Here is a 21,801-nt window from a genome sequence, read left to right on the forward strand (position 1 = left end):
GTTAGGGCATATAAGCGTCCAGCAGACCAGCTTGCTGCCCAAGGGGGGCGGGGGGAAGGAGGGTGTGTGGTCGGAAAGGGAGAGACGGTTCACAAAGCTGCACGTTGACCCTTAGGGGTGGAACTGTGTGGCTGGGGGCACAGACAGGGAAGGGCAGTGTTTACGAGTCTCCTCCTAGGTAACAACAAACAAGAGGAAGCAGATCTGACACCGGATTCTGCTAAAGTAGGTTTACCTTAAAGGTAAACCTTAACCCTAAGGTTAAAAGAATAATTCCTTGCCTCAAGTATTTTAAATTTACATTTTCGCAAAGCGGGCTAACACAAACGGAGGAGGCACAAGCCACACATCCTCCCGGGACGGGAGCAGGTCCGGGAGGTAAGAGCCGAGGGAAGTGAGGAGACGCGGGCTTGGAGGCCCGGAGAGGCAGCCCTGAAACCATCACCTTCCCGGCGCCGGGAGCCCGCGAGCTCCGAGGAGCCTCCGCGTACCTTTCCGGGTGAAGGGCGAGGGGCGGCGGCGCCGCGCGCGCCCAAGGGCCAGCCAGTAACCGGGACGCCGGAAGAGCCGCGTCACATTCTTGCAGCCGCGCCAGCGAAACTCCGGACCTAGCTTGCGGGGGCCGTTGCCAGGGAGACGGCGCGGGGAGTGCCGGGAAGTCGAGCGCGGCCGCTGGGCGCCGTTGCCAGGGAGACGGCGCGGGGCACTCCGGGAAGTCGGGGAGGTGGCCTCTAGCGGGTCACCGAGGCGGAAGTGTGCGCTGACCAAGGTGGGCGGGGATAAGGAGGCCGGCCCAGCGGGCCTCGCTGCTCTAACCTAACAGCAGCCGTTCGGAGCGTGCTTTCCAGCCTTCCTGGGCGACCTCGCGCCAGGCCCGGGGGCACCTCACCCCTCCGCGCAGTCGGCGCCGCTAGCTTCCTGGAATCGGGCTCCCCGTGACGTCATACTCGGAGACTTCCGGTTCTGCTCAGGAGGTCGGGCTCACGTGCCGGGATCTCCTGGTCTCCCCCGGCTCCTGTGGGCTTGTGGTGGAGGGGCTGGTCTGCTGGGAGGACGGAGCAGGTGGGCGCTGCCGCTGCGGGCCCGGGGGTCGCGGTTTGAAGGCCTGTATTTGAGGACTTGGAGCAAACCTTTTGCGCGCCCTCCTCCTGTCTAGCGCGCATTTGTTGAACATATTCTGTAACTAGCTTCGGCTGAGTTGACGCGGTCTCTGCTCGCATTTGCTGTACAAGACAGACTTGAGAGAAGCAGGTACCCTACAGGGTAAGGTACTGAGACAGGGCCAAGCCTAGGGTGAAGTGAGTTGGGCACTAAATGCAAGGGGAAGCCCCAAAACTCTGTGATCAAGATAAATAAATTTTAACACAGTATCTTTAAAAAATCAAAACTAATGCAAAAAAAAAATACATGCTTGACAAAACCTCACGATTTTAAATAAAGACAGTATCAGTAACCGTGCCATGCTGAGCCATATTGGACCCTGAGGCCAAAGGAGAAACCAGTAATACTTAACCTGTGACTTAGCCAGTTGGGGAAGGATATCTTCAGTTACTGGGACGTATATGCCAAGACAGATGAGAAGAGCCTCTGGTTAGCGTGAAACTGGAGAGTTCAGTTCCTCCAGGCTTGAAACTCGGAACTATGCTAATTAAGACGGGCCCATAAGCCAAGGCCTCAAAGAAATTCCCAGACTCTGATAATGAAAATAGAAAAACTGGATCCATATCATTGACCCTACACACTTTAGTTAACTGAAGCCTAATGCTTTCTAATTTATTAATTATGTTATTGAGGTTATCATTTTTATAGCTTAGGATCTTTTACGCTGACCCCACAAAACAAATATTCTGTGTTGTAGGATGGTGACTGTCTCAGTATCAAAGTCCGCAGAAGTTCTGTACGTCAGCAGCCTCCGTCCCTGTCCAAAGAGCAGACTCCATGATGCCATTGAGTTTGTGGCTTGTAACATATGGGGAAAGCGAGAGAGAATGAAAAAGCACTCAGCTAGGTGGTATTGCCTGAGAATCTAGGTAAGGACTAAGATGCTGACACCTAATGTGTTCTATTTAAAGAGCCCTTCATAACATTTGCTGTTGATTTGATGGTGCTAGAAACAGTAGCTTGGTCCCCCATAAGCAACATCAATTAAAAGTGTGTTCTCTTGTTTTAAACAGGCAATTCTTCAGACAGTCATGGGTATCCGAGGACTAATGAGTTTTGTGGAAGATCATAGTAATGAGTTCTTCACAGATTTGAAATTGCGAGACACAAAAATTATCATTGACGGCTATGCCCTCTTCCACCGGCTTTGCTTCAGTTCAAACTTGGAGCTCCGGTATGGAGGGGACTATGATTCTTTTACAGATGTTGTAGAAAAATTCTTTGAATCACTTTCTGCTTGTAAAATCTGCCCATATGTTGTTTTAGATGGAGGATGTGACATTTCAGATAAAAAGCTTAACACTTTAAAGGATCGAGCTAGGGAGAAGATCCAGATGGCCCATTCCCTTTCTGTTGGCGGGGGTGGGTATGTGTGTCCCTTACTCATCCGGGAAGTATTCATACAGGTTCTGATCAAGCTGCGGGTACGTTTTGTCCAGTGCTTTTCGGAAGCAGATCGGGACATCATGACCCTTGCTAATCACTGGAATTGCCCCGTGTTATCGTCTGATAGTGACTTTTGCATTTTTGACCTGAAAAGTGGGTTTTGCCCATTGAATAGCTTTCAGTGGAGAAACATGAACACTATCAAGGGTACACGAGACTGCTATATCCCTGCCAAGTGCTTTTCCCTTGATGCGCTCTGCTGTCACTTCGGCAATATGAACAAAGTTCTGCTGCCTCTCTTCGCGGTGCTGTGTGGAAATGACCACGTTAATCTGCCCGTCGTGGAGACGTTCTTAAATAAAGTATGTCTTCCTCTTGGGGCTCCCAGTTCTAAGGGAAGGAGACACCACCGGGTGCTGGGACTTCTGAATTGGTTGTCTCGTTTTGCTGACCCTACCGAAGCATTAGACAACGTTCTGAAACATCTCCCTGGAAAGAGTCGAGGAACCGTGAAGAAGCTTCTCTGTGGCTCCATGGGGGAGTACCTGCAGTCCCAGGGGAGGCTGCAGGACTTCTTCCAGCATGGTGCTTACGCCTGCCCAGACACCTGGAATCCGGGTTTACCGCCATGGGTGCTCGCGGCCTTGGCCAGAGGCCAGCTGTCCCCTTTCATCAGCGATGCTCTGGTGCTGCGACGGACCATTCTCCACACACAGGTAGAAAACATGCAGCGACCAAACGCCCACAGAATCTCTCTGCCCATCCGGCAAGTCATCTATGGGCTCCTTGTGAATACTCTTCCACATCCGGGAAATGTGACCTGGGATGCACTGCCTCCTCAGCCTCCAACTTTCAGCGAAGTGGAAAGGATTAATAAAAATATCAAAACATCAATTGTTGATGGAGTAGAACTGCCCAAGGATCATTCTGACTTAAGCAAATTGACTGAGGTAAGTGTTTGTAATACCACTGCAATTTCTGTAAAGCATTTTACAGGTTACAAAGTGCTTTCATGTGTATTATCTCTCTTAACATAACAAACTGAGGTTCGTTGCTATATTGCCCCCATTTCATAGCTGATAAAACTAAGACTCAGCTAAATCCTTAGCCAGGGAATTATCCGTGCTAGGACTCAAACCTAGATCTTTTAGCTCCAAATCTGCCATTTCCACTGTACTTCAGTAGCATGTGTTATCTTTGCGGTTATTACTACTACTCTGTTGTTAACTAGCTATCAGTAGAATGGGGTTAGTGACTAAAAAAAAAGGAAAGGGAAAAAAATTCTGAGCTGCAGAAAAAAGAAAGCTTGCCTTTAGGCCTTGATCAAAGGCACAACTAACATCTCAGACTGCATTGGATTGCAATTAACAGGATTAATACTGATGCTTAGGCCTAATTTTTCATTTTTATTGATGAGGACTTTTTTTTTAGACTTGAGATTTATGGCATCATGGTGATTTGCTTAGTTTGATACTGAAAACATGACTCTTGGCCTAACTCAGTGTTGATTAAACCTGAGTAACAGACCAACCCCCTTTTCAAGGTAAAAGAAATTCTCATGGATCCCAGTGTTTACTTAGTTTTTTTAATAATATTACATAAATATATTAATTACAAAATAGATGTGAAGCTGCTTATGCGAGCACAATTAAATTTACAAATTAAATGCAGATAAACTCACAATTCCAGTTGCATTGGTTATTGGGTTTTTTTAAATTTTTGTTTTCAAATTTATTTATTTATTTTTGGCTACATTGCATCTTTGTTGCTGCACGCAGGCTTTCTCTAGTTGCAGCGAGCGGGGGCTACTCCACTGCAGTGCATGGGCTTCTCATTGTGGTGGCTTCTCTTGTTGCGCAGCACGGGCTTTAGGCACGTGGGCTTCAGTACTTGTGGCACGCAGGCTCAGTAGTTGTGGCTCATGGGCTCTAGAGTGCAGGCTCAGTAGTTGCGGTGCACGGGCTTAGTTGCTCTGTGGCATGTGGGATCTTCCCGGACCAGGGATTGAACCCGTGTCCCCTGCATTGGCAGGCGGATTCTTAACCACTGTGCCACTAGGGAAGTCCCGGTGGGGTTTTGGATCCAACTCAATATTCAGACTCAGGAGACTCTCTCAGACCACTCAGGGTGCAAGTCTGCTCCGGGATATAGGGCCGCGTAACAGCGTCCACGAAGGTTTGAATCAAGAGCGGGAGTCCTCCCAACGGTCTACACCATTGATTCTCCTGGGGGTGATTTTGCCCTCCAGGAGACACTTGGCAGTGTCTGGAGACACTTTTGATTGGCAGTACTTGGGGAGGGGTGGCTGTTGCTACTGGCATATAGTCGGGAGAAGCCAAGTATGTTGCTAAACATCTTACAGTTGACAGGACAGCACCCCCAGCCAAGAGTTATCCAGCCCAGAATGCCCACACAGGTGACCAGGAACTAGCCCTTTTAGCCTCCCCATTGGTGACAGCTCAGGCAGGAGGAACAAGATTCACGTCGGTGGGTCCAGGAGCCTCCTTGGCAATGGGGAATGACTGCTGTTAGGAACAGGGTTTCTTTCTGGGGTGATGAAATGTTCTGGAATTAGAGATGGTTGCACAGGCTTATAAATAAAAACTACTTTAAAAGGGTGAATTTTATGACATGGGAATTATATCTCAGTTAAAGAAGGAAAAAGTCCCACTGGCCTCCTTCCCCACGGAATCTACTCTTTCTTGTAACAATTCCATAGACATAGCTTCTGAGGTCCCTGCAAGGGACATGCCTGATTACAAGTCACCGCACTCAGAGAAGCCCCAAGATAGGGCGTCCCCATCTGGTTTGTACAGTTCATTTATTGTGTAAGTCTAGATACAGTTTTACAGGAGTCATTCTGATCATGCTAAGTAGCACAGCTGACTAACTTTATCATATTTCCAGGTTTAAAGAACTGGAGAATTGAGCATAGGTCAAATTCCAAACAGGAATTTATTAAAACTTTACCCACACCAGAAAAATTGAAATTAGCAACGGTGTGGCTGTTAGCATAGCTGACGCTCTCCCGAGCCCTTACAGCTCTTCCTATCCTTTCACTGACCCTACCCAGGACTGTACTGTGCCATCAGTCACTCCTCTGCATCAAGGGCTTTGTGGTTAATAGAGACTGTTTAATAATCATTACAACCAGGTGGCCTCTATGCTCTGTTAGTCACCAAACAATGAAAACCTTTTCTGACATACTCACGGCGCCCATGAGACTGGCTAGCTACGCATTCATGAATCTTGACTTAGGAATGCACGCCCTGTTTCCAAGCACCCCCCGCCACAAGGTTAACTATAAATTGTCCCAGTGGCCCCGCAGCCGTGCGCAGTGCAGTTGCACATGCTTCCAATTAATCGTTGTCCACCAGATCCCGATCCCACCCTGAGTACGTTACCCGCCGATAAACTGATCCAATGACTGCATGGAGCCGCCTGCCTCGTTCTTCAGTCTCAGGATGCCTTCTCAGTTTGGTGGGCACTTCTCATTCCCTCCACCCTCCAACAGCAACATTCTGAAGGATGTTTTGCTGAAATTACATTTCTCCTCACAACATACATGGTGCTATGTTGGAGGGCTTTTTTTTTTTTTTTTACTTTTTTTATGGCTTTATTGAGAAGTGTCTTTAGGTGTGCATACTCTGATGAGTTTTGACGTACATTTACATCCATGAATCCATCCTAAATTAAGATAATGAATGTATCCATCAGCCCTAAACATTTCCTTTGCCTCTCTGCCCTTCATCCTTCCCTCAGTGTGTACACATAGCAAAGTGCACAGATAATTTACACCTTGTTGAGTTCTTACCGGCTCAGCAGTTCCATGTAAAGGGCACCCAGATGAAGACGCATTATCAGCACCCCCGCCTTCCCCAGTGTGGTTCCAGTCACTCCCTCCCTTACCCCTTGTACTCACTGTTCTGATCTCTAACAACCTTGAATACTTTGTTTTTACACTTTATAAATCGTCTGGCTTTTATTCAACATGGTGTTCATGAGATTCATTCATATCACTGTGCATAGTTGTAGATCGTTCATTTCTCATTGTTGTGTATTTTTACCTTGTGGGAATGTACCACAATTGATTGTTCCATTTTATAGCTGATGGGCATTTGTGCAGTTTGCAGTTTGGGCTATTATGAATACTGCTATGAACATCCGAGTGCACAGCATTTAGTAAAAATATGGTCACATTTCTGTTGCACATATAACTAGGAGTGGAGTTGCTGGGACATAAGACACACGTATGTTCAGCTTAGAAGACACATTGCCAAGTGCTCTTGCACAGTGGTTTTACCAATAAATATTCTGACCAGCAGTTTATGAGAGTTCCTCTTACTTTATACCCTTGCCCTTACTTGGTATCTTCTATCCTTTTAAAAAATTTTAGCTGTTCCCTTTTTTTTTAATTTAAACAGATTTTTATTAGTCTTATTCTTTTTTTTTGAATTTTATTTTATTTATTTTTTTATACAGCAGGTTCTTATTAGTTATCCATTTTATACATATTAGTATATATATGTCAATCCCAATTGCCCAATACATCACACCACCACCACCACCCCCTCACCGCTTTCCCCCCTTGGTGTCCATACGTTCTCTACATCTGTGTCTCAATTTCTGCCCTGCAAATCGGTTCATCTGTACCATTTTTCTAGGTTCCACATATATGCGTTAATATACGATATTTGTTTTTCTCTTTCTGACTTACTTCACTCTGTATGACAGTCTCCAGATGCATCCACATCTCTACAAATGACCCAATTTCGTTCCTTTTTATGGCTGAGTAATATTCCATAGTATATATGTACCACATCTTCTTTATCCATTCATCTGTCGATGGGCATTTAGGTTGCTTCCATGACCTGGCTATTGTAAATAGTGCTAAAGTGAACACTGGGGTACATGTGTCTTTTTGAATTATGGTTTTCTCTGGGTATATGCCCAGTAGTGGGATTCCCGGGTCATATGGTAATTCTATTTTTAGTTTTTTAAGGAACCTCCATACTGTTCTGCATAGTGGCTGTATCAATTTACATCCCCCCAACAGTGCAACAGAGTTCCCTTTTCTCCACACCCTCTCCAGCATTTGTTGTTTGTAGATTTTCTGATAAAGCCCATTCTAACTGGTGTGAGGTGATACCTCATTGTAGTTTTGATTTGCATTTCTCTAATAGTGATGTTGAGCATCTTTTCATGTGCTTCTTGGCCATCTGTATTGTCTTCTTTGGAGAAATGTCTGTTTAGGTCTTCTGCCCATTTTTGGATTGGGGTGTTTGTTTTTTTAATATTGAGCTGCATGAGCTGTTTATACATTTTGGAGATTAACCCTTTGTCCACTGATTTGTTTGCAAATATTTTTTCCCATTCTGAGGGTTGTCTTTTCATCTTGTTTATGGTTTCCTTTGCTGTGCAAAAACTTTTAAGTTTCATTAGGTCCCATTTGTTTATTTTTGGTTTTATTTCCATTACTCTAGGAGGTGGATCAAAAAAGATCTTGCTGTGATTTATATCAAAGAGTGTTCTTCCTATGTTTTCCTCTAAGAGTCTTATAGTGTTTGGTCTTACATTTAGGTCTCTAATCCATTTTGAGTTTATTTTTGTGTACGGTGTTAGGGAGTGTTCTAATTTCATTCTTTTACATGTAGCTGTCCAGTTTCCCAGCACCACTTATTGAAGAGACTGTCTTTTCTCCATTGTATATCCTTGCCTCCTTTGTCATAGATTAGTTGACCATAGGTGCATGGGTTTATCTCTGGGCTTTCTATCCTGTTCCATTGATCTGTATTTCTGTTTTTGTGGCAGTACTATATTGTCTTGATAACTGTAGCTTTGTAGTATAGTCTGAAGTCAGGGAGTCTGATTCCTCCAGCTCCGTTTTTTTCCCTCAAGACTGCTTTGACTATTCGGGGTCTTTTGTGTCTCCATACAACTTCTAAGATTTTTTGTTCTAGTTCTGTAAAAAATGCCATTGGTAATTTGATAGGGATTGCATTGAATCTGTAGATTGCTTTGGGTAGTATAGTCATTTTCACAATATTGATTCTTCCAATCCAAAAACATGGTATATCTCTCCATCTGTTGGTATCATCTTTAATTTCTTTCATCAGTGTCTTATAGTTTTCTGCATACAGGTCTTTTGTCTCCCTAGGTAGGTTTATTCCTAGGTATTTTATTCTTTTTGTTGCAATGGTAAATGGGAGTGTTTCCATAATTTCTCTTTCAGATTTTTCATCATTAGTGTATAGGAATGCAAGAGATTTCTGTGCATTAATTTTGTATCCTGCTCCTTTACCAAATTCATTAGTTAGCTCTAGTAGTTTTCTGGTGGCAGTTTTAGGATTCTCTATGTATAGTATCATGTCATCCGCAAACAGTGACAGTTTTCCTTCTTCTTTTCCAATTTGTATTCCTTTTATTTCTTTTTCTTCTCTGATTGCCGTGGCTAGGACTTCCAAAACTATGTTGAATAATAGTGGTGAGAGTGGACATCCTTGGCTTGTTCCTTATCTTAGAGGAAATGCTTTCAGTTTTTCACCATTGAGAATGATGTTTGCTGTGGGTTTGTCATATATGGCCTTTATTATGTTGAGGTAGGTTCCCTCTATGCCCACTTTCTGGAGAGTTTTTATCATAAATGGGTGTTGAATTTTGTCAAAAGCTTTTTCTGCATCTATTGAGATGATCATATGGTTTTTCTTCTTCAATTTGTTAGTATGGTGTACCACATTGATTGATATGTGTATATTGAAGAATCCTTGCATCCCTGGGATAAATCCCACTTGATCATGGTGTATGATCCTTTTAATGTGTTGTTGATTCTGTTTCCTTGTATTTTGTTGAGGATTTTTGCATCTATATTCATCGGTGATATTGGTCTGTAATATTCTTTTTTTGTAGTATCTTTGTCTGGTTTTGGTATGAGCGTGATGGTGGCCTCATAGAATGAGTTTGGGAGTGTTCCTTCCTCTGCAAATTTTTGGAAGAGTTTGAGAAGGATGGGTGTTAGCTCTTCTCTAAATGTTTGATAGAGTTCACCTGTGAAGCCATCTAGTCCTGGGCTTCTGTTTGTTGGAAGATTTTTAATCACAGTTTCAATTTCATTACTTGTGATTGGTCTGTTCATATTTTCTATGTCTTCCTGGTTCAGTCTTGGAAGGTTATACCTTCCTAAAAATTTGTCCATTTCTTCCAGGTTGTCCATTTTATTGGCATAGAGTTGCTTGTAGTAGTCTCTTAGGATGCTTTGTATTTCTGTGGTGTCTGTTGTAACTTCTCCTTTTTCATTTCTAATTTTATTGATTTGAGTCATCTCCCTCTTTTTCTTGATGAGTCCGGTTAATGGTTTATCAATTTTGTTTATCTTCTCAAAGAACCAGCTTTTAGTTTTATTGATCTTTGCTATTGTTTTCTTTGTTTCTGTTTCATTTATTTCTGCTCTGGTCTTTATGATTCCTTTCCTTCTGCTAACTTTGGGTTTTGTTTGTTCTTCTTTCTCTAGTTCCTTTAGGTGTAAGGTTAGATTGTCTATTAGAGATTTTTCTTTTTTTTTTTTAAATTAATTAATTAATTTATTTATTTATTTTTGGCTGTGTTGGGTCTTCGTTTCTGTGCGAGGGCTTTCTCTAGTTGCGGCGAGCGGGGGCCACTCTTCATCGCGGTGCGTGGGCCTCTCACTATCGTGGCCTCTCTTGTTGTGGAGCCCAGGCTCCAGACGCGCAGGCTCAGTAGTTGTGGCTCACAGGCCTAGTTGCTCCGCGGCATGTGGGATCTTCCCAGACCAGGGCTCGAACCCGTGTTCCCTGCATTGGCAGGCAGATTCTCAACCACTGCACCACCAGGGCAGCCCTAGAGATTTTTCTTGTTTCTTGAGGTAGGCTTGTATAGCTATAAACTTCCCTCTTAGAACTGCTTTTGCCGTATCCCATAGGTTTTGGATCGTCGTGTTTTAATTGTCATTTTTCTCTAGGTATTTTTTGATTTCCTCTTTGATTTCTTCAGTGATCTCTTGGTTATTTAGTAACGTATTGTTTAGCCTCCATGTGTTTGTGTTTTTCATGTTTTTTTTCCAGTAATTGATTTCTAATGTCATAGCGTTGTGGTCAGAAAAGATGCTTGATATGATTTCAATTTTCTTAAATTTACTGAGGCTTGATTTGTGACCCAAGATGTGACCTATCCAAGAGAATGTTCCGTGCACACTTGAGAAGAAAGTGTAATCTGCTGCTTTTGGATGGAATGTCCTATAAATATCAGTTAAATCTATCTGGTCTATTGTGTCATTTAAAGCTTCTGTTTCCTTGTGAATTTTCTGTTTGGATGATCTGTCCACTGGTGTAAGTGAGGTGTTAAAGTCCCCCACTATTATTGTGTTACTATTTCCTGTTTTATGGCTGTTAGCAGTTGCCTTATGTATTGAGATGCTCCTATGTTGGGTGCATATATATTTATAATTGTTGTATTTTCTTCTTGGATTGATCCGTTGATCATTATGTAGTGTCATTCCTTGTCTCTTGTAACATTCTTTATTTTAAAGTCTATTTTATCTGATATGAGTATTGCTGCTCCAGCTTTTTTTTGATTTCCATTTGCATAGAATATCTTTTTCCATCCCCTCACTTTCAGTCTATATGTGTCCCTAGGTCTGAAGTGGGTCTCTTGTAGACAGCATATATATGGGTTTTGCTTTTGTATCCATTCAACGAGTCTGTGTCTTTTGGTTGGAGCATTTAATCCATTCACGTTGAAGGTAATTATCAATATGTATGTTCCTATTACATTTTCTTTATTGTTTTGGGTTTGTTTTTGTAGGTCCTTTACTTCTCTTGTGTTTCCCACTTAGAGAAGTTCCTTTAGCATTTGTTGTAGAGCTGGTTTGGTGGTGCTGAATTCTCTTCGCTTTTGCTTGTCTGTAAAGCTTTTGATTTCTCCATTGTATCTGAATGAGATCCTTGCTGGGTAGAGTAATCTTGGTTGTATGTTCTTCCCTTTCATCACTTTAAGTGTATCGTGCCACTCCCTTCTGGCTTGTCGAGTTTCTGCTGAGAAATCAGCTGTTAACCTTATGGGAGTTCCCTTGTATGTTATTTGTCGTTTTTCCCTTGCTGCTTTCAATAGTTTTTCTTTGTCTTTAATTTTTGCCACTTTGATTACTATGTGTCTTGGCGTGTTTCTTCTTGGGTTTACCCTGTATGGGACTCTCTGCGCTTCCTGGACTTGGGTGGCTATTTCCTTTCCCATGTTAGAGAAGTTTTCGACTATAATCTCTTCAAATATTTTCTCGGGTCCTTTCTCTCTCTCTTCTCCTTCTGGGACCCCTATAATACGAATGTTTTTGCGTTCAGTGTTGTCCCAGAGGTCTCTTAGGCTGTCTTCGTTTCTTTTCATTCTTCTTTCTTTATTCTGTTCTGCAGCAGTGAATTCCACCATTCTGTCTTCCAGGTCACTTATCCGTTCTTCTGCCTCAGTTATTCTACTATTGATTCCTTTTAGGGTATTTTTCATTTCAGTTATTGTACTGTTCATCTCTGTTTGTTTATTCTTTAATTCTTCTAGGTCTTTGTTAAACATTTCTTGCATCTTCTCGATCTTTGCTTCCATTCTTTTTCCAAGGTCCTGGATCATCTTCACTATCATTATTCTGAATTCTTTTTCTGGAAGGTTGCCTATCTCCACTTCATTTAGTTGTTTTTCTGGGGTTTTATCTTGTTCCTTCATCTGGTACATAGTCCTCTGCCTTTTCATCTTGTCTATCTTTCTGTGAATGTGGTTTTTGTTCCACAGGCTGCAGGATTGTAATTCTTTTTGCTTCTGCTGTCTGCCCTCTGGTGGATGAGGCTATCTAAGACGCTTGTGCAAGTTTCCTGATGGGAGGGACTGGTGGTGGGTAGAGCTGGCTGTTGCTCAGGTGGGCAGAGCTCAGTAAAACTTTAATCCGCTTGTCTGCTGATGGGTGGGGCTGGGTTCCCTCTCTGTTGGTTGTTTGGCTTGAGGCGACCCAACACTGGAGCCTACCCAGGCTCTTTGGTGGGGCTAATGGCAGACTCTGGGAGGGCTTATGCCAAGGAGTACTTCCCAGAACTTCTGCTGCCAGTGTCCTTGTCCTCACGGTGAGCCACAGCCACCCCCCGCCTCTGTTGGAGACCCTCCAACACTAGCAGGTAGATCTGGTTCAGTCTCCTATGGGGTCACTGCTCCTTCCCCTTGGTCCCAATGTGCACACTACTTTGTGTGTGCCCTCCAAGAGTGGAGTCTCTGTTTCCCCCAGTCCTGTCGAAGTCCTGCAATCAAATCCCGCTAGCCTTCAAAGTCTTGATTCTCTAGGAATTCCTCCTCCCGTTGCCGGACCCCCAGGTTGGGAAGCCTGACGTGGGGCTCAGAACCTTCACTCCAGTGGGTGGACTTCTTTGGTATAAGTGTTCTCCAGTCTGTGAGTCACCCACCCAGCAGTTATGGGATTTGATTTTATTGCGATTTCGCCCCTCCTACCATGTCATTGTGGCCTCTCCTTTGTCTTTGGATGTGGGGTATCTTTTTTGGTGAGTTCCAGTGTCTTCCTGTCGATGATTGTTCAGCAGTTAGTTGTGATTCTGGTGCTCTCACAAGAGGGAGTGAGAACACGTCCTTCTACTCCACCCAATTTTAGCTGTTCTTATGGTTGCCATCATTTTAGCCAATTTGGTGGGTGTTAGTTTGCATTTCTCTGATGACTTATTTGAACACCTTTGCATGTGTTCACTGGCCATTTGCATATTCTGTTAAGTTTCTATTCAAAGTCTTTTGCCCATTTTCCTGTTTTTTGGTTTATTTCTATATACAGGTCCTTTGTCAAATAACATTGTGGGAGCATACTGTGGGTTGTCTTTTCACTCAAGTATGTTTTGCTGAACAAAAGTTCTTAATACACTCTAATCTAAAATTTTACTATTTATGCCTGTCACTTTTGTGACCTACTTAAGAAATTATTGCCTGCTCCAAGGTCATGAAAAATATTTTTGCCTTTTACACTTAGATCTGAAATCTATCTAGAATTGATTTGTTTGTGTGTGTGGTGTGACATAGGGGTCAGGACACTTTTCCCCCACATGAAAATCCAGTTGAGTCAATGAGTACAGCAGGTGGATTATACTCCGGGCTCAGTGGAGGTGACAAGTGTTCTCATCACGTACTTGTATTCAAAGTGGGGTGAGATTTTAGTTCAGTGTCTGTGCAGTGACATCATTTGGCTTTCCCTTGGCACCATCAATTCTGCATTTTAGCTCAATGTTGTTAGCTCTAATTAGCCCGTGATTATTCTAAAGGGAATCAGGTGCAAATATGATTCCAAAGGTGTGCAGGTACAAGTATGGAGACTTTGTGATAATATCTTCGTTTTGTATGCTTAACATGATGTGACAGTAATACTTCGTCTGCTCTGTGCCAGCTCTTGTAATAGAAACTTTATACAACCTCTCATTTATTTCCCACAGTAACCACATAGGGTAGAGTTTCCATTTTGGCTGTGTCACTTGCAGTGGACAGAGCACCATTCAGGTTAACCCGTGAGAGGCTAACCGTAAGGAGAGATGGAAGGGATCATTCTTGGGGAGTAAGTCAGTGCCAAGCCCAGCCTCTCTCCGGGTGCCTCTGCCTCTGAGGCAGCTTCTTCTGCAGACTTGTCACACGGGATGAACCCTGACTAGATCTAAGGGCTGTGAGCAGAGTAGTCCCCCTTGGGGAAGGGAACAAGGACTAGTGGGTTCCATGAAACATCTGTGTGACTCATTCTAGTGCCCATTTTACAGATGATCAGACCTGACTGTAGAAAAGCTCAGAAGCTCGCTCAAGGCTGCAGAGTTAGTGAGGGCAGAACCTCTCTGAAGTCAAAGCCCAGACTCTGCTTGGTTCATAGAAGTTGTAACTTGGCTAGAGAATTCAATAATTTAAGCATTATATGTCAGAAAAGAATTCATGTATTTTCTTAGCTTTTCATGGTAGGTCTTTCTATCAGTTTAGATTATGAGGAATATATTTAAATTTAAGTAGTTAATGCTACTTCCTATAGGGGTGATTGACTGTACTGTAAACCACTTCACGTATTTCTAATTTTTAAATTTTTATCACAGTATCAAATTATTAAAACCAGTACCTATAAATCATCGTATTAAAGTTGTCATACATTGATGATGAACCTATTTTGTCAGTTACAACGTGTTTTACTTCAAGTTAACATCTCTGTTTTCAGCTGTCAACACACTTACTTACTGACTAGGTGTTAGGTGCCAAGAAATGTGCCAGACTGTCTCATCCTTCCAGAAAATTAAGAAGGAAATCTTTTCTGGGTGTGTGCAGACCCAGTAATACAGACTATTTTTTTTCCTTTTAGAGTTTGATTGTGAAGTCGCCCAGAGATGCTCTTTTAATAGTCCTAATTTCCTTATCTGTAAAAGTGTGTGACCTGCAAGGTCCCTTACGATTCTTAAATCTTAAGATTCACAGTAAATCAACTATACTTCAATTTTTTAAAAAATGGAATAAAAATCAACAAAAAAAAAGAAGAAAAAAAGATTCATTAAGGCAAAATTATGTCAACCAGAAGCCCAAAGCCCTCATAGCTGTTTACTTCCTTTTGTTTGAAGCCTGGAGTGAAAGTTGGTGTGGTATGTTATTACAAGGACAATGCGGGCAGCCCTTAAATATTCCTATTTGCTGGAATATACCTGTCACTAGAAGTGGCCACCCTGGGACAATCCCCATGTGGGAAAAAACAGACAATAAGACATTCAGCTGGGTTGGGACATGAGGCAGGACCCAGACAAGCAGAAGGCTGCGTGGGATGCTGCAGAGGGTGCATGTGGTCGAAGTCTGCCTTCCGGAGGTGATTGGTGATGGCATCACAGAGGAGGGGGGCCTGAACAGTCACTGGCAGGTAAGGCTAGGGTTGAGTATAGATCTTTGTTTCTTAAAGCAGAAGAGTTAAAATGCAGATTCCTGGGCTCCCCTCATTTACTGAATCAGTTTAAGGGGTGGGGCCTGAGAATTGTTTTAACAAGCTTCCCAGGTGACAGGCACACTGCAGATGCCCAGCAGCCTGCGTGGGGGATGGACTGACGCGAGCAAGGGCTGTGCGGCGGGAAGAGACAGCACATCCAGCCAGTCACCGTATTTATTACGCCCCTTATGAAGGTTCTAATTTCGAGTGTGGCTGATTTTTTTCCACAGGAAGATAAGAAACCGACCTAGAGAATGAAAAAAAAAGACATTCTCCAAAGTAACTTACAGAATGTTTGGTGTATATTTTCAGCTCTCCTTGGCTAGACGGCAGATACTTCTGTTAGAAACGCTGAAAGTGAAACAGAGCATCCTGGACCCAGTCCCTGCTGCGTTGAAGTTGCCCATCGCCGTCAGCTGCTACTGGGTGCAGCACACGGAGGCCAAGGCAAAGCTGCATCATCTGCAGGCCTTACTGCTGGGGATGCTGATGGGACCCTTGCATGCCATGATCAGCAGCCCTGGTAGGTATCTGGAAGTCCCAGGAGTATGTTTTTGCATGTTACTTGCATGTAATCAAACGTTTAAACAAACAAACAAAAATTCTCGGATTATTTACTTCCACCAGTTGTATCAGAACTTCGAAGTGGGGCACCAGAATGTCACTCATTCCTTGTCGATCTTTCTGAGTGCTCCGTGTACCAGGTCAGTGCTGGAGGGCTTGACCTCAAGGGCACAGCAGTGAAGATGTGCTGATGCTGCCTCACCCCCCTGTCCTGTGGCACCTGACGCTCAGTCTGTAAAGCGTGACCATGATGTACATTTTGTGCTCCGTGTTCCCTGTCCCTCTCTTCAGTGCAGCAGCAGCATCTCCCCTGGAGACTTAAGAAAACTTGCCCATTGGTGAAACTTAAGAATACCTACAATTACTGTAAACATTCATGCTTGTGCTGTTTTGTGTTGTTTTTTTTTTTTTACTTTCTTTTTTCTCCACTGTAAGTTTCAATTAGTATATGAGTTGTGATGGTAGAAATGGTAACTTCTCTTTCTATTAGAGAAATACACTTTGAGGCAGTTTCATCTTTATTTAAACATCAGGTGAAATAAATGTTGATGCATTGGAGCACTTCAATCCTCTAATGGGATTATTCTCTTTACAAAATTATGAATGCTTTATCCAAACATGTATAATAGTTGTCACACTCTAGAACAGTACTAACGTGATAGCTACTAGCCACAGGTGGCTATTTAAAATTAAAAATTCAGCTTCTCAATGCACTTGCCACATTGCAAGTGCCCAGTAGCCACAGGTAGCTAGAGGCTGCTGGACTGGACAGCACAGATGTAGAACGTTCCCATCACTGCAGAAAGTTCTGGACAGCACTGCTCTGGCATTTACTGTTTAAAATAAGTTCATGAAAGGGTGAGCCAGCACAGACTCCAGGACACCCCAAAGTGGGAGAGCAGCTGTCAGAAGGGACTGTTGCATAGCAAGTTAAGTTCCGGCCCACTGCTGGTTAGGACACAAGTTTAGGGTGTTTCCTCTCATTGAACATAAATATAGTTTAAGAAAATTCTCAGAGCACCAGTCTATTAAGTCTTTACCTGAGTCCAACAGAAGGGGCATGTCAAGGATCTGTTTCTTTTCTTTTAGGAATGTGGACCCCACACCCAGGCAGGCTCAGTGCCTTGCTGCTCGCTCATTGGTAAAAGGTGGGCCTCCTTTTCCTTCCTTCCAGGTTGGTCCGGAAGGCAGGCTGCACGTGGAGCCGGGACCAGGCAGGTTTCCCGGGGTGGTTGCCGCTTGTCGTCCACCACCGAGGAGGTGGCCGATTTGCCCCATTCTCTATGAGTCATACTCTTATTCTCTTCCCATACAACAGAAGGTAAAGCGTGTTTTGAACACACGGCTGTTTCTTTAAGGAAATGTAGTGAAATAGAACAGTAAAGAGAAGGGGATTTTTCATAGAGACAGATTTAGGGTTTGGAGAGTTCAGATGCAGATGTGTTTAAAGTCAGGTAGTAGATTAGAGGAAGAGATACTATTTTAAGGAAAAAGATAAAGAATTTGGGGTTGAATAAAGTTAGGTTGTCACTAAAAGGGCATCTCAGTATAAATATTTCAGTTCATACATTGAAAGGCTTTTACATTGACATGAAAATAGAAAAGAGCCAAAAAAGAAAAGCATTTTGGTTATTCAGTTTTTTTCTTTATGGAATTTGAAATTTTATATATGGAGAACATTACAAGATGATACAGTGTTTTTGGAAATACTGCCCTTGGGTTGTGTCTTTATCTAGATGAGGAAGCTCTGCAGGGCGGTGGTGCTGAGATGCTGTATGAAGAGCTGCAGAGAGTGAAGGCACAGCCGGGCCTGAGGCTGGACTTAGACACAGCTCATGTCTTCTGTCAGTGGCAGTGCTGCCTGCAGATGGGGCTGTATCTCAACCAACTGCTGTCCACCCCTCTCCCAGAGCCAGACCTAACTCGGTAAGCACCCCGGGAAACTAGTACAGGTGGCTGCATGAAGAAGTAAATACTTTAGTTTACATTTAACGCAAAGAAGTTTTTTTTAAAAAATCAAACGTAGTATATATAACTGGTCTTGGATCACTGTTATAGCTGAAGAGCTGTAATATTAAATTTTTTAAATATTAAATTACTTCCATATTTCCAAAGAAAATTTCCATGATTTTTTAAAGTTTTCCAAATTTAAAAAATTCGGTCCTTAAAATAAAAATAAGAGGCAGTTATTGGTAGAATATAGCTCTTTCCCTCATTTCTTTCAGGTCTTTATTCAAATATCACGTTATAAAGGCTTTTTCTGATCATCCTACTGAAATATTATTCTCTGCTTCCACTTTCTCTAGTCCTATTACTCTTCTGTATTTTTGTATTGATAATTGCATTTCTTACCACTCAGCATATTGTTTACTCATTCATTCAGATATTAAATGCTTACTCTGTGCTAGGGTGTAGTGAGCAAAACATTTAAAAAGTCTGTGCTGTCACAGAGCTTTTATTTTAGTGAGGTGACTATTAGACGCTTATGTGGATTTTTTTTATTTGGGGCTTTTGTTTTGCCAGGCAAGTGTGAAGAAGGGAGAGACAGCCTGTATACCAGAAGTGGTTTAACGTTTGACTATGGAGTGTAAGCTGCGTAAGAAGGAAAGGATAGCAGTAGGGTGTGAGCCAGTAAAAAGGGTGGTAGGATCAATGGATTGGACATCATGGTGATTATCCGTTCAAGGGAGTGAGTGAGGAAGATAAAAGGGAGATGCTTAGAAAATGGAGTTGAGATTACATATGTGCTTTGTCTCTCCACTTGAAGATAAGCTCTGGGTGTGTGCTGGGACTTGCCTGTTTTGTTTACTGTTGTAGCCCCAGTGCCTAGCATTAAGTACTCAAATACTTGTTGAATTAATGAATGCTATACGGAGGCCTATCATATATGTTGGTGTGACTTGAAATGTTTCAAGTTGAAAGCTTCCTAGCAGTACATAGTGTTGTTAATGTTACTGAACGCAAGTCTGTGTGTCTGACGCACAGTGAGGCCAAACAGTATCAAAACATTGGAGTTTGGAGCAGAGAAAGGTTTATTGCAGGGCCCTGCAAGGAGATGGGTGGCTCATGCCTTAAAAACTCCAACTCCCCGAGAGCTTTCAGCAAAGCCCTTTTATAGGAAAGGTGAGGGAGGCACATGGTTAGTTGTTGCAGACTTCCTGGTGTCAGATCCTTTGTTCTTGAGGTCAGGTCACCATGTTCCTATAAACCTCTAACAAAACAAATGTTGTCCTCCGTTCTAAAGAGAAAGGGAAAGGGAGGCATTTAATTCTGTCTCCATGCCTCCTTGTGGCTTTTAACACTTAACAAATCCCAGAAGCGAAGTGACATCATTACCCTTCATTTTACCTGTTCAAAGTCCCAAGGATCGACTTTCGCCCTCCTAGGTCCAGGCCCTGGCTAAGAGGAGGGGGTCCCTGCGGGGACTGGTTACCCTGCCCCGGAGCGTTCGTTGGTCCGGCACCCAGTCTGGGTCCTCCTGCCAGTACCCAGGCCCGACGGGAGAGGCAGATCTCAGCTGGCGGCGCCCTCAGGGCCTGGCCCCCAGACCCTGCCCAGCCGGCATCACTGAGGGAGCCAGGCGCCCAGGACCCCGCCGGCCCCCAAACTGGCCCCCAGTTCCCCCAGCTCACCGGCCGGCCCCAAGGCCAGCGGGCCTGGGACCCAGGGAGAAGGCTGTGATCCGCCTCTCCCCGCACTCGCTGTCCCAGCACGGCTGCGAGCTGACTGCTGCTGGAGGGGGACCGCTGTCCCGGCTGCTGGTCCTGGCTAAGGACTGCGTGTCCCGCCCCCTGTACTGAGCGCGGCGCCCCCCCGCGGCCCTCGCCACCCGCACGTCGGCCCGCCAGGCCTGCCAGCTGGACACTCGGCAGCACTAGGGCCTCAGCTGCCCCGAGGCCCCCTGCCGGCTCCTTGGGAGCCGCGTCCGCACGCAAGTTCCCAGGAACGAGCCGCAGCCACAGGGCGGCGTGGCGTCCGCGGGCTGAACCGGTGCTGCAACCTTGGGCGGCCACGCAAACCTGCCGGCCCGGCCCACTGAGCATGCCAGGCCCCTATTACATTCCTACACCCTAGATCTCTCTACCAAATAAGATTGATTGGCGTCTGACCTATGGATTCTTTATTCCTTTCCTTTACTAATTTTGGTCATCCTTGACTGGATCCTCTCTAGTGACCACTGATCCCTATAAAGCAAGACAGCGGAAACAGTTCCCTCAATAGTGATTTCAGCAGGAGAGTTGTTCCTGCATCTCAGCATCACCAAGCCTCTTTAAATGATGATTTTACACTGAGTAAATGATGGTTCTCCATCAGTTGCTAAGGTACCAGTCAACCCTGGCAGTAAGTTAATATATTAAATCTGTGGCTTCCAGTTCATCCCAGCTTATATTTGTGGAGTTGGTTTTTAATCCAAGTGAATGAATGACCTCGCAAATGATACGATTAAATTTTCTCATATTTCAACAGACTGCCTGTTTGTCCTATCAGAGGCATTTTTAACTCCTTGTCTTTGAAGTGTTAAGAGGCCTGCTCAACTTTGGGCTAGTTGGAGAACCAGTAAGCATGCATCATTTAATTTGTTGATAAAAAGTTCTAAGTATCATTAGCCAAGAAGTAATCTCTGTTATCAATTCAGTTCCTTCTTGCAAGAAACAGATTATTCTTGAGTAACTTTTATAGAAGCAGCGCTCTCAGTGTTTGATGCGTCTGTTGAAGCCATGTTAGTGAGTTGTCCCAGTGCAGGAACCTCTGCTGTAACGACACCCTCTTCTCTCCCCTGAGCAGACTGTACAGCGGGAGCCTGGTGCACGGGCTGTGCCGACAGCTGCTGACGTCGGCCTCGGTGGAGAGCCTCCTGCACGTGTGTCCTGAGGCCCAGCAACTCTATGAGCATATGTTCAATGCCACTAGGTCGTGTGCCCCTGCTGAACTAGTCCTACCAAAGGGTAAATCAAAAAAAAGAAGGCAAAAGAAACGAGGTACCCCCCGGTCAGAGAACAGAGTGGGGACCACCTTGAACGCTAGGAGTTGGCATGAGGGAGGCAATCGGTTTGAGCTGTTGATGGTGGGGACCTTGGAGGAGCACATGGAGGCCCCAGAGCTCGAATAAACTCAGTTGCAACCAGGTTAGGATTCTTACCGAAAATCTGTATTACCTCCCTTGAAATGATTGACTTTTTTTTTAGAATTAAATCTGTTAAAGGATAAACATTGCAGTATTTTGAATTCCAAAGTACTCTGTATTCTGCTTTTAATAAATACGTGGTTTAAGTAAACTTTTGTATTTTTTCAATACGTGAAAACATGTTTGCACTTGCCATGTTCCAGTTTAGTAAGTTAATAATAGTCTATAACCTTCAAATTGTGGCAACTCAGCCAAGCTCTCTTTTCAAAAAGAACAGAAGTCCTATGTCAGTTACTTCCTATAAGCTGAAGCTGGGTTATCATCATTTAACACAACTTTTTTACAACTGTCTCCTCTTCATCCTTTATTATGAAAGGTCTGGGCCCCGGAAGATAGACGTGAGGAAGCCAGACAGAAAAGGAGACCTTTAAGTACTTTGTCAAGGAGCCCATGGCAGGGCTGATGAGCATTTTAGATATGCTCCACTTTTTATTTTACTTATTTTTTTTAATTTTTTTTTTTTTTTAGCTTATTCATTTTGGGCTGCGTTGGGTCTTCATTGCTGCGCGCGGCCTTTATCTAGTTGCGG

The 21,801-nt window shown here is 43.8% G+C and overlaps 1 protein-coding gene across 7 annotated transcripts; it reads left to right on the forward strand.

Annotated features, from left to right (window-relative positions):
- Nucleotides 1-302: 302 nt before the first annotated feature.
- Nucleotides 303-21,347, forward strand: ASTE1 (asteroid homolog 1). 7 transcript variants are annotated; one of them, XM_061194681.1, is made up of 7 exons: nucleotides 758-1,263; nucleotides 1,859-2,030; nucleotides 2,175-3,497; nucleotides 15,836-16,046; nucleotides 17,824-18,013; nucleotides 20,555-20,644; nucleotides 20,873-20,917. In XM_061194681.1, exons 3-6 carry the CDS (start codon nucleotides 2,193-2,195, stop codon nucleotides 20,607-20,609), a joined length of 1,761 nt encoding a protein of 586 aa, XP_061050664.1. In that variant the 5' UTR covers nucleotides 758-1,263; nucleotides 1,859-2,030; nucleotides 2,175-2,192; the 3' UTR covers nucleotides 20,610-20,644; nucleotides 20,873-20,917. The 7 variants fall into 7 exon arrangements, with proteins under 7 accessions (XP_061050663.1, XP_061050664.1, XP_061050660.1 ...); XM_061194680.1 differs by lacking the exons at nucleotides 758-1,263; nucleotides 20,555-20,644 and adding an exon at nucleotides 303-378 and having other exon boundaries at nucleotides 20,873-21,347; XM_061194677.1 differs by lacking the exon at nucleotides 20,555-20,644 and having other exon boundaries at nucleotides 20,873-21,347.
- The last annotated feature ends 454 nt before the right edge of the window (nucleotides 21,348-21,801 follow it).

This window comes from Eubalaena glacialis, chromosome 6 (genome assembly GCF_028564815.1).
Source record: "Eubalaena glacialis isolate mEubGla1 chromosome 6, mEubGla1.1.hap2.+ XY, whole genome shotgun sequence".
In the NCBI taxonomy this organism is placed as follows: Eukaryota; Metazoa; Chordata; class Mammalia; order Artiodactyla; family Balaenidae; genus Eubalaena; species Eubalaena glacialis.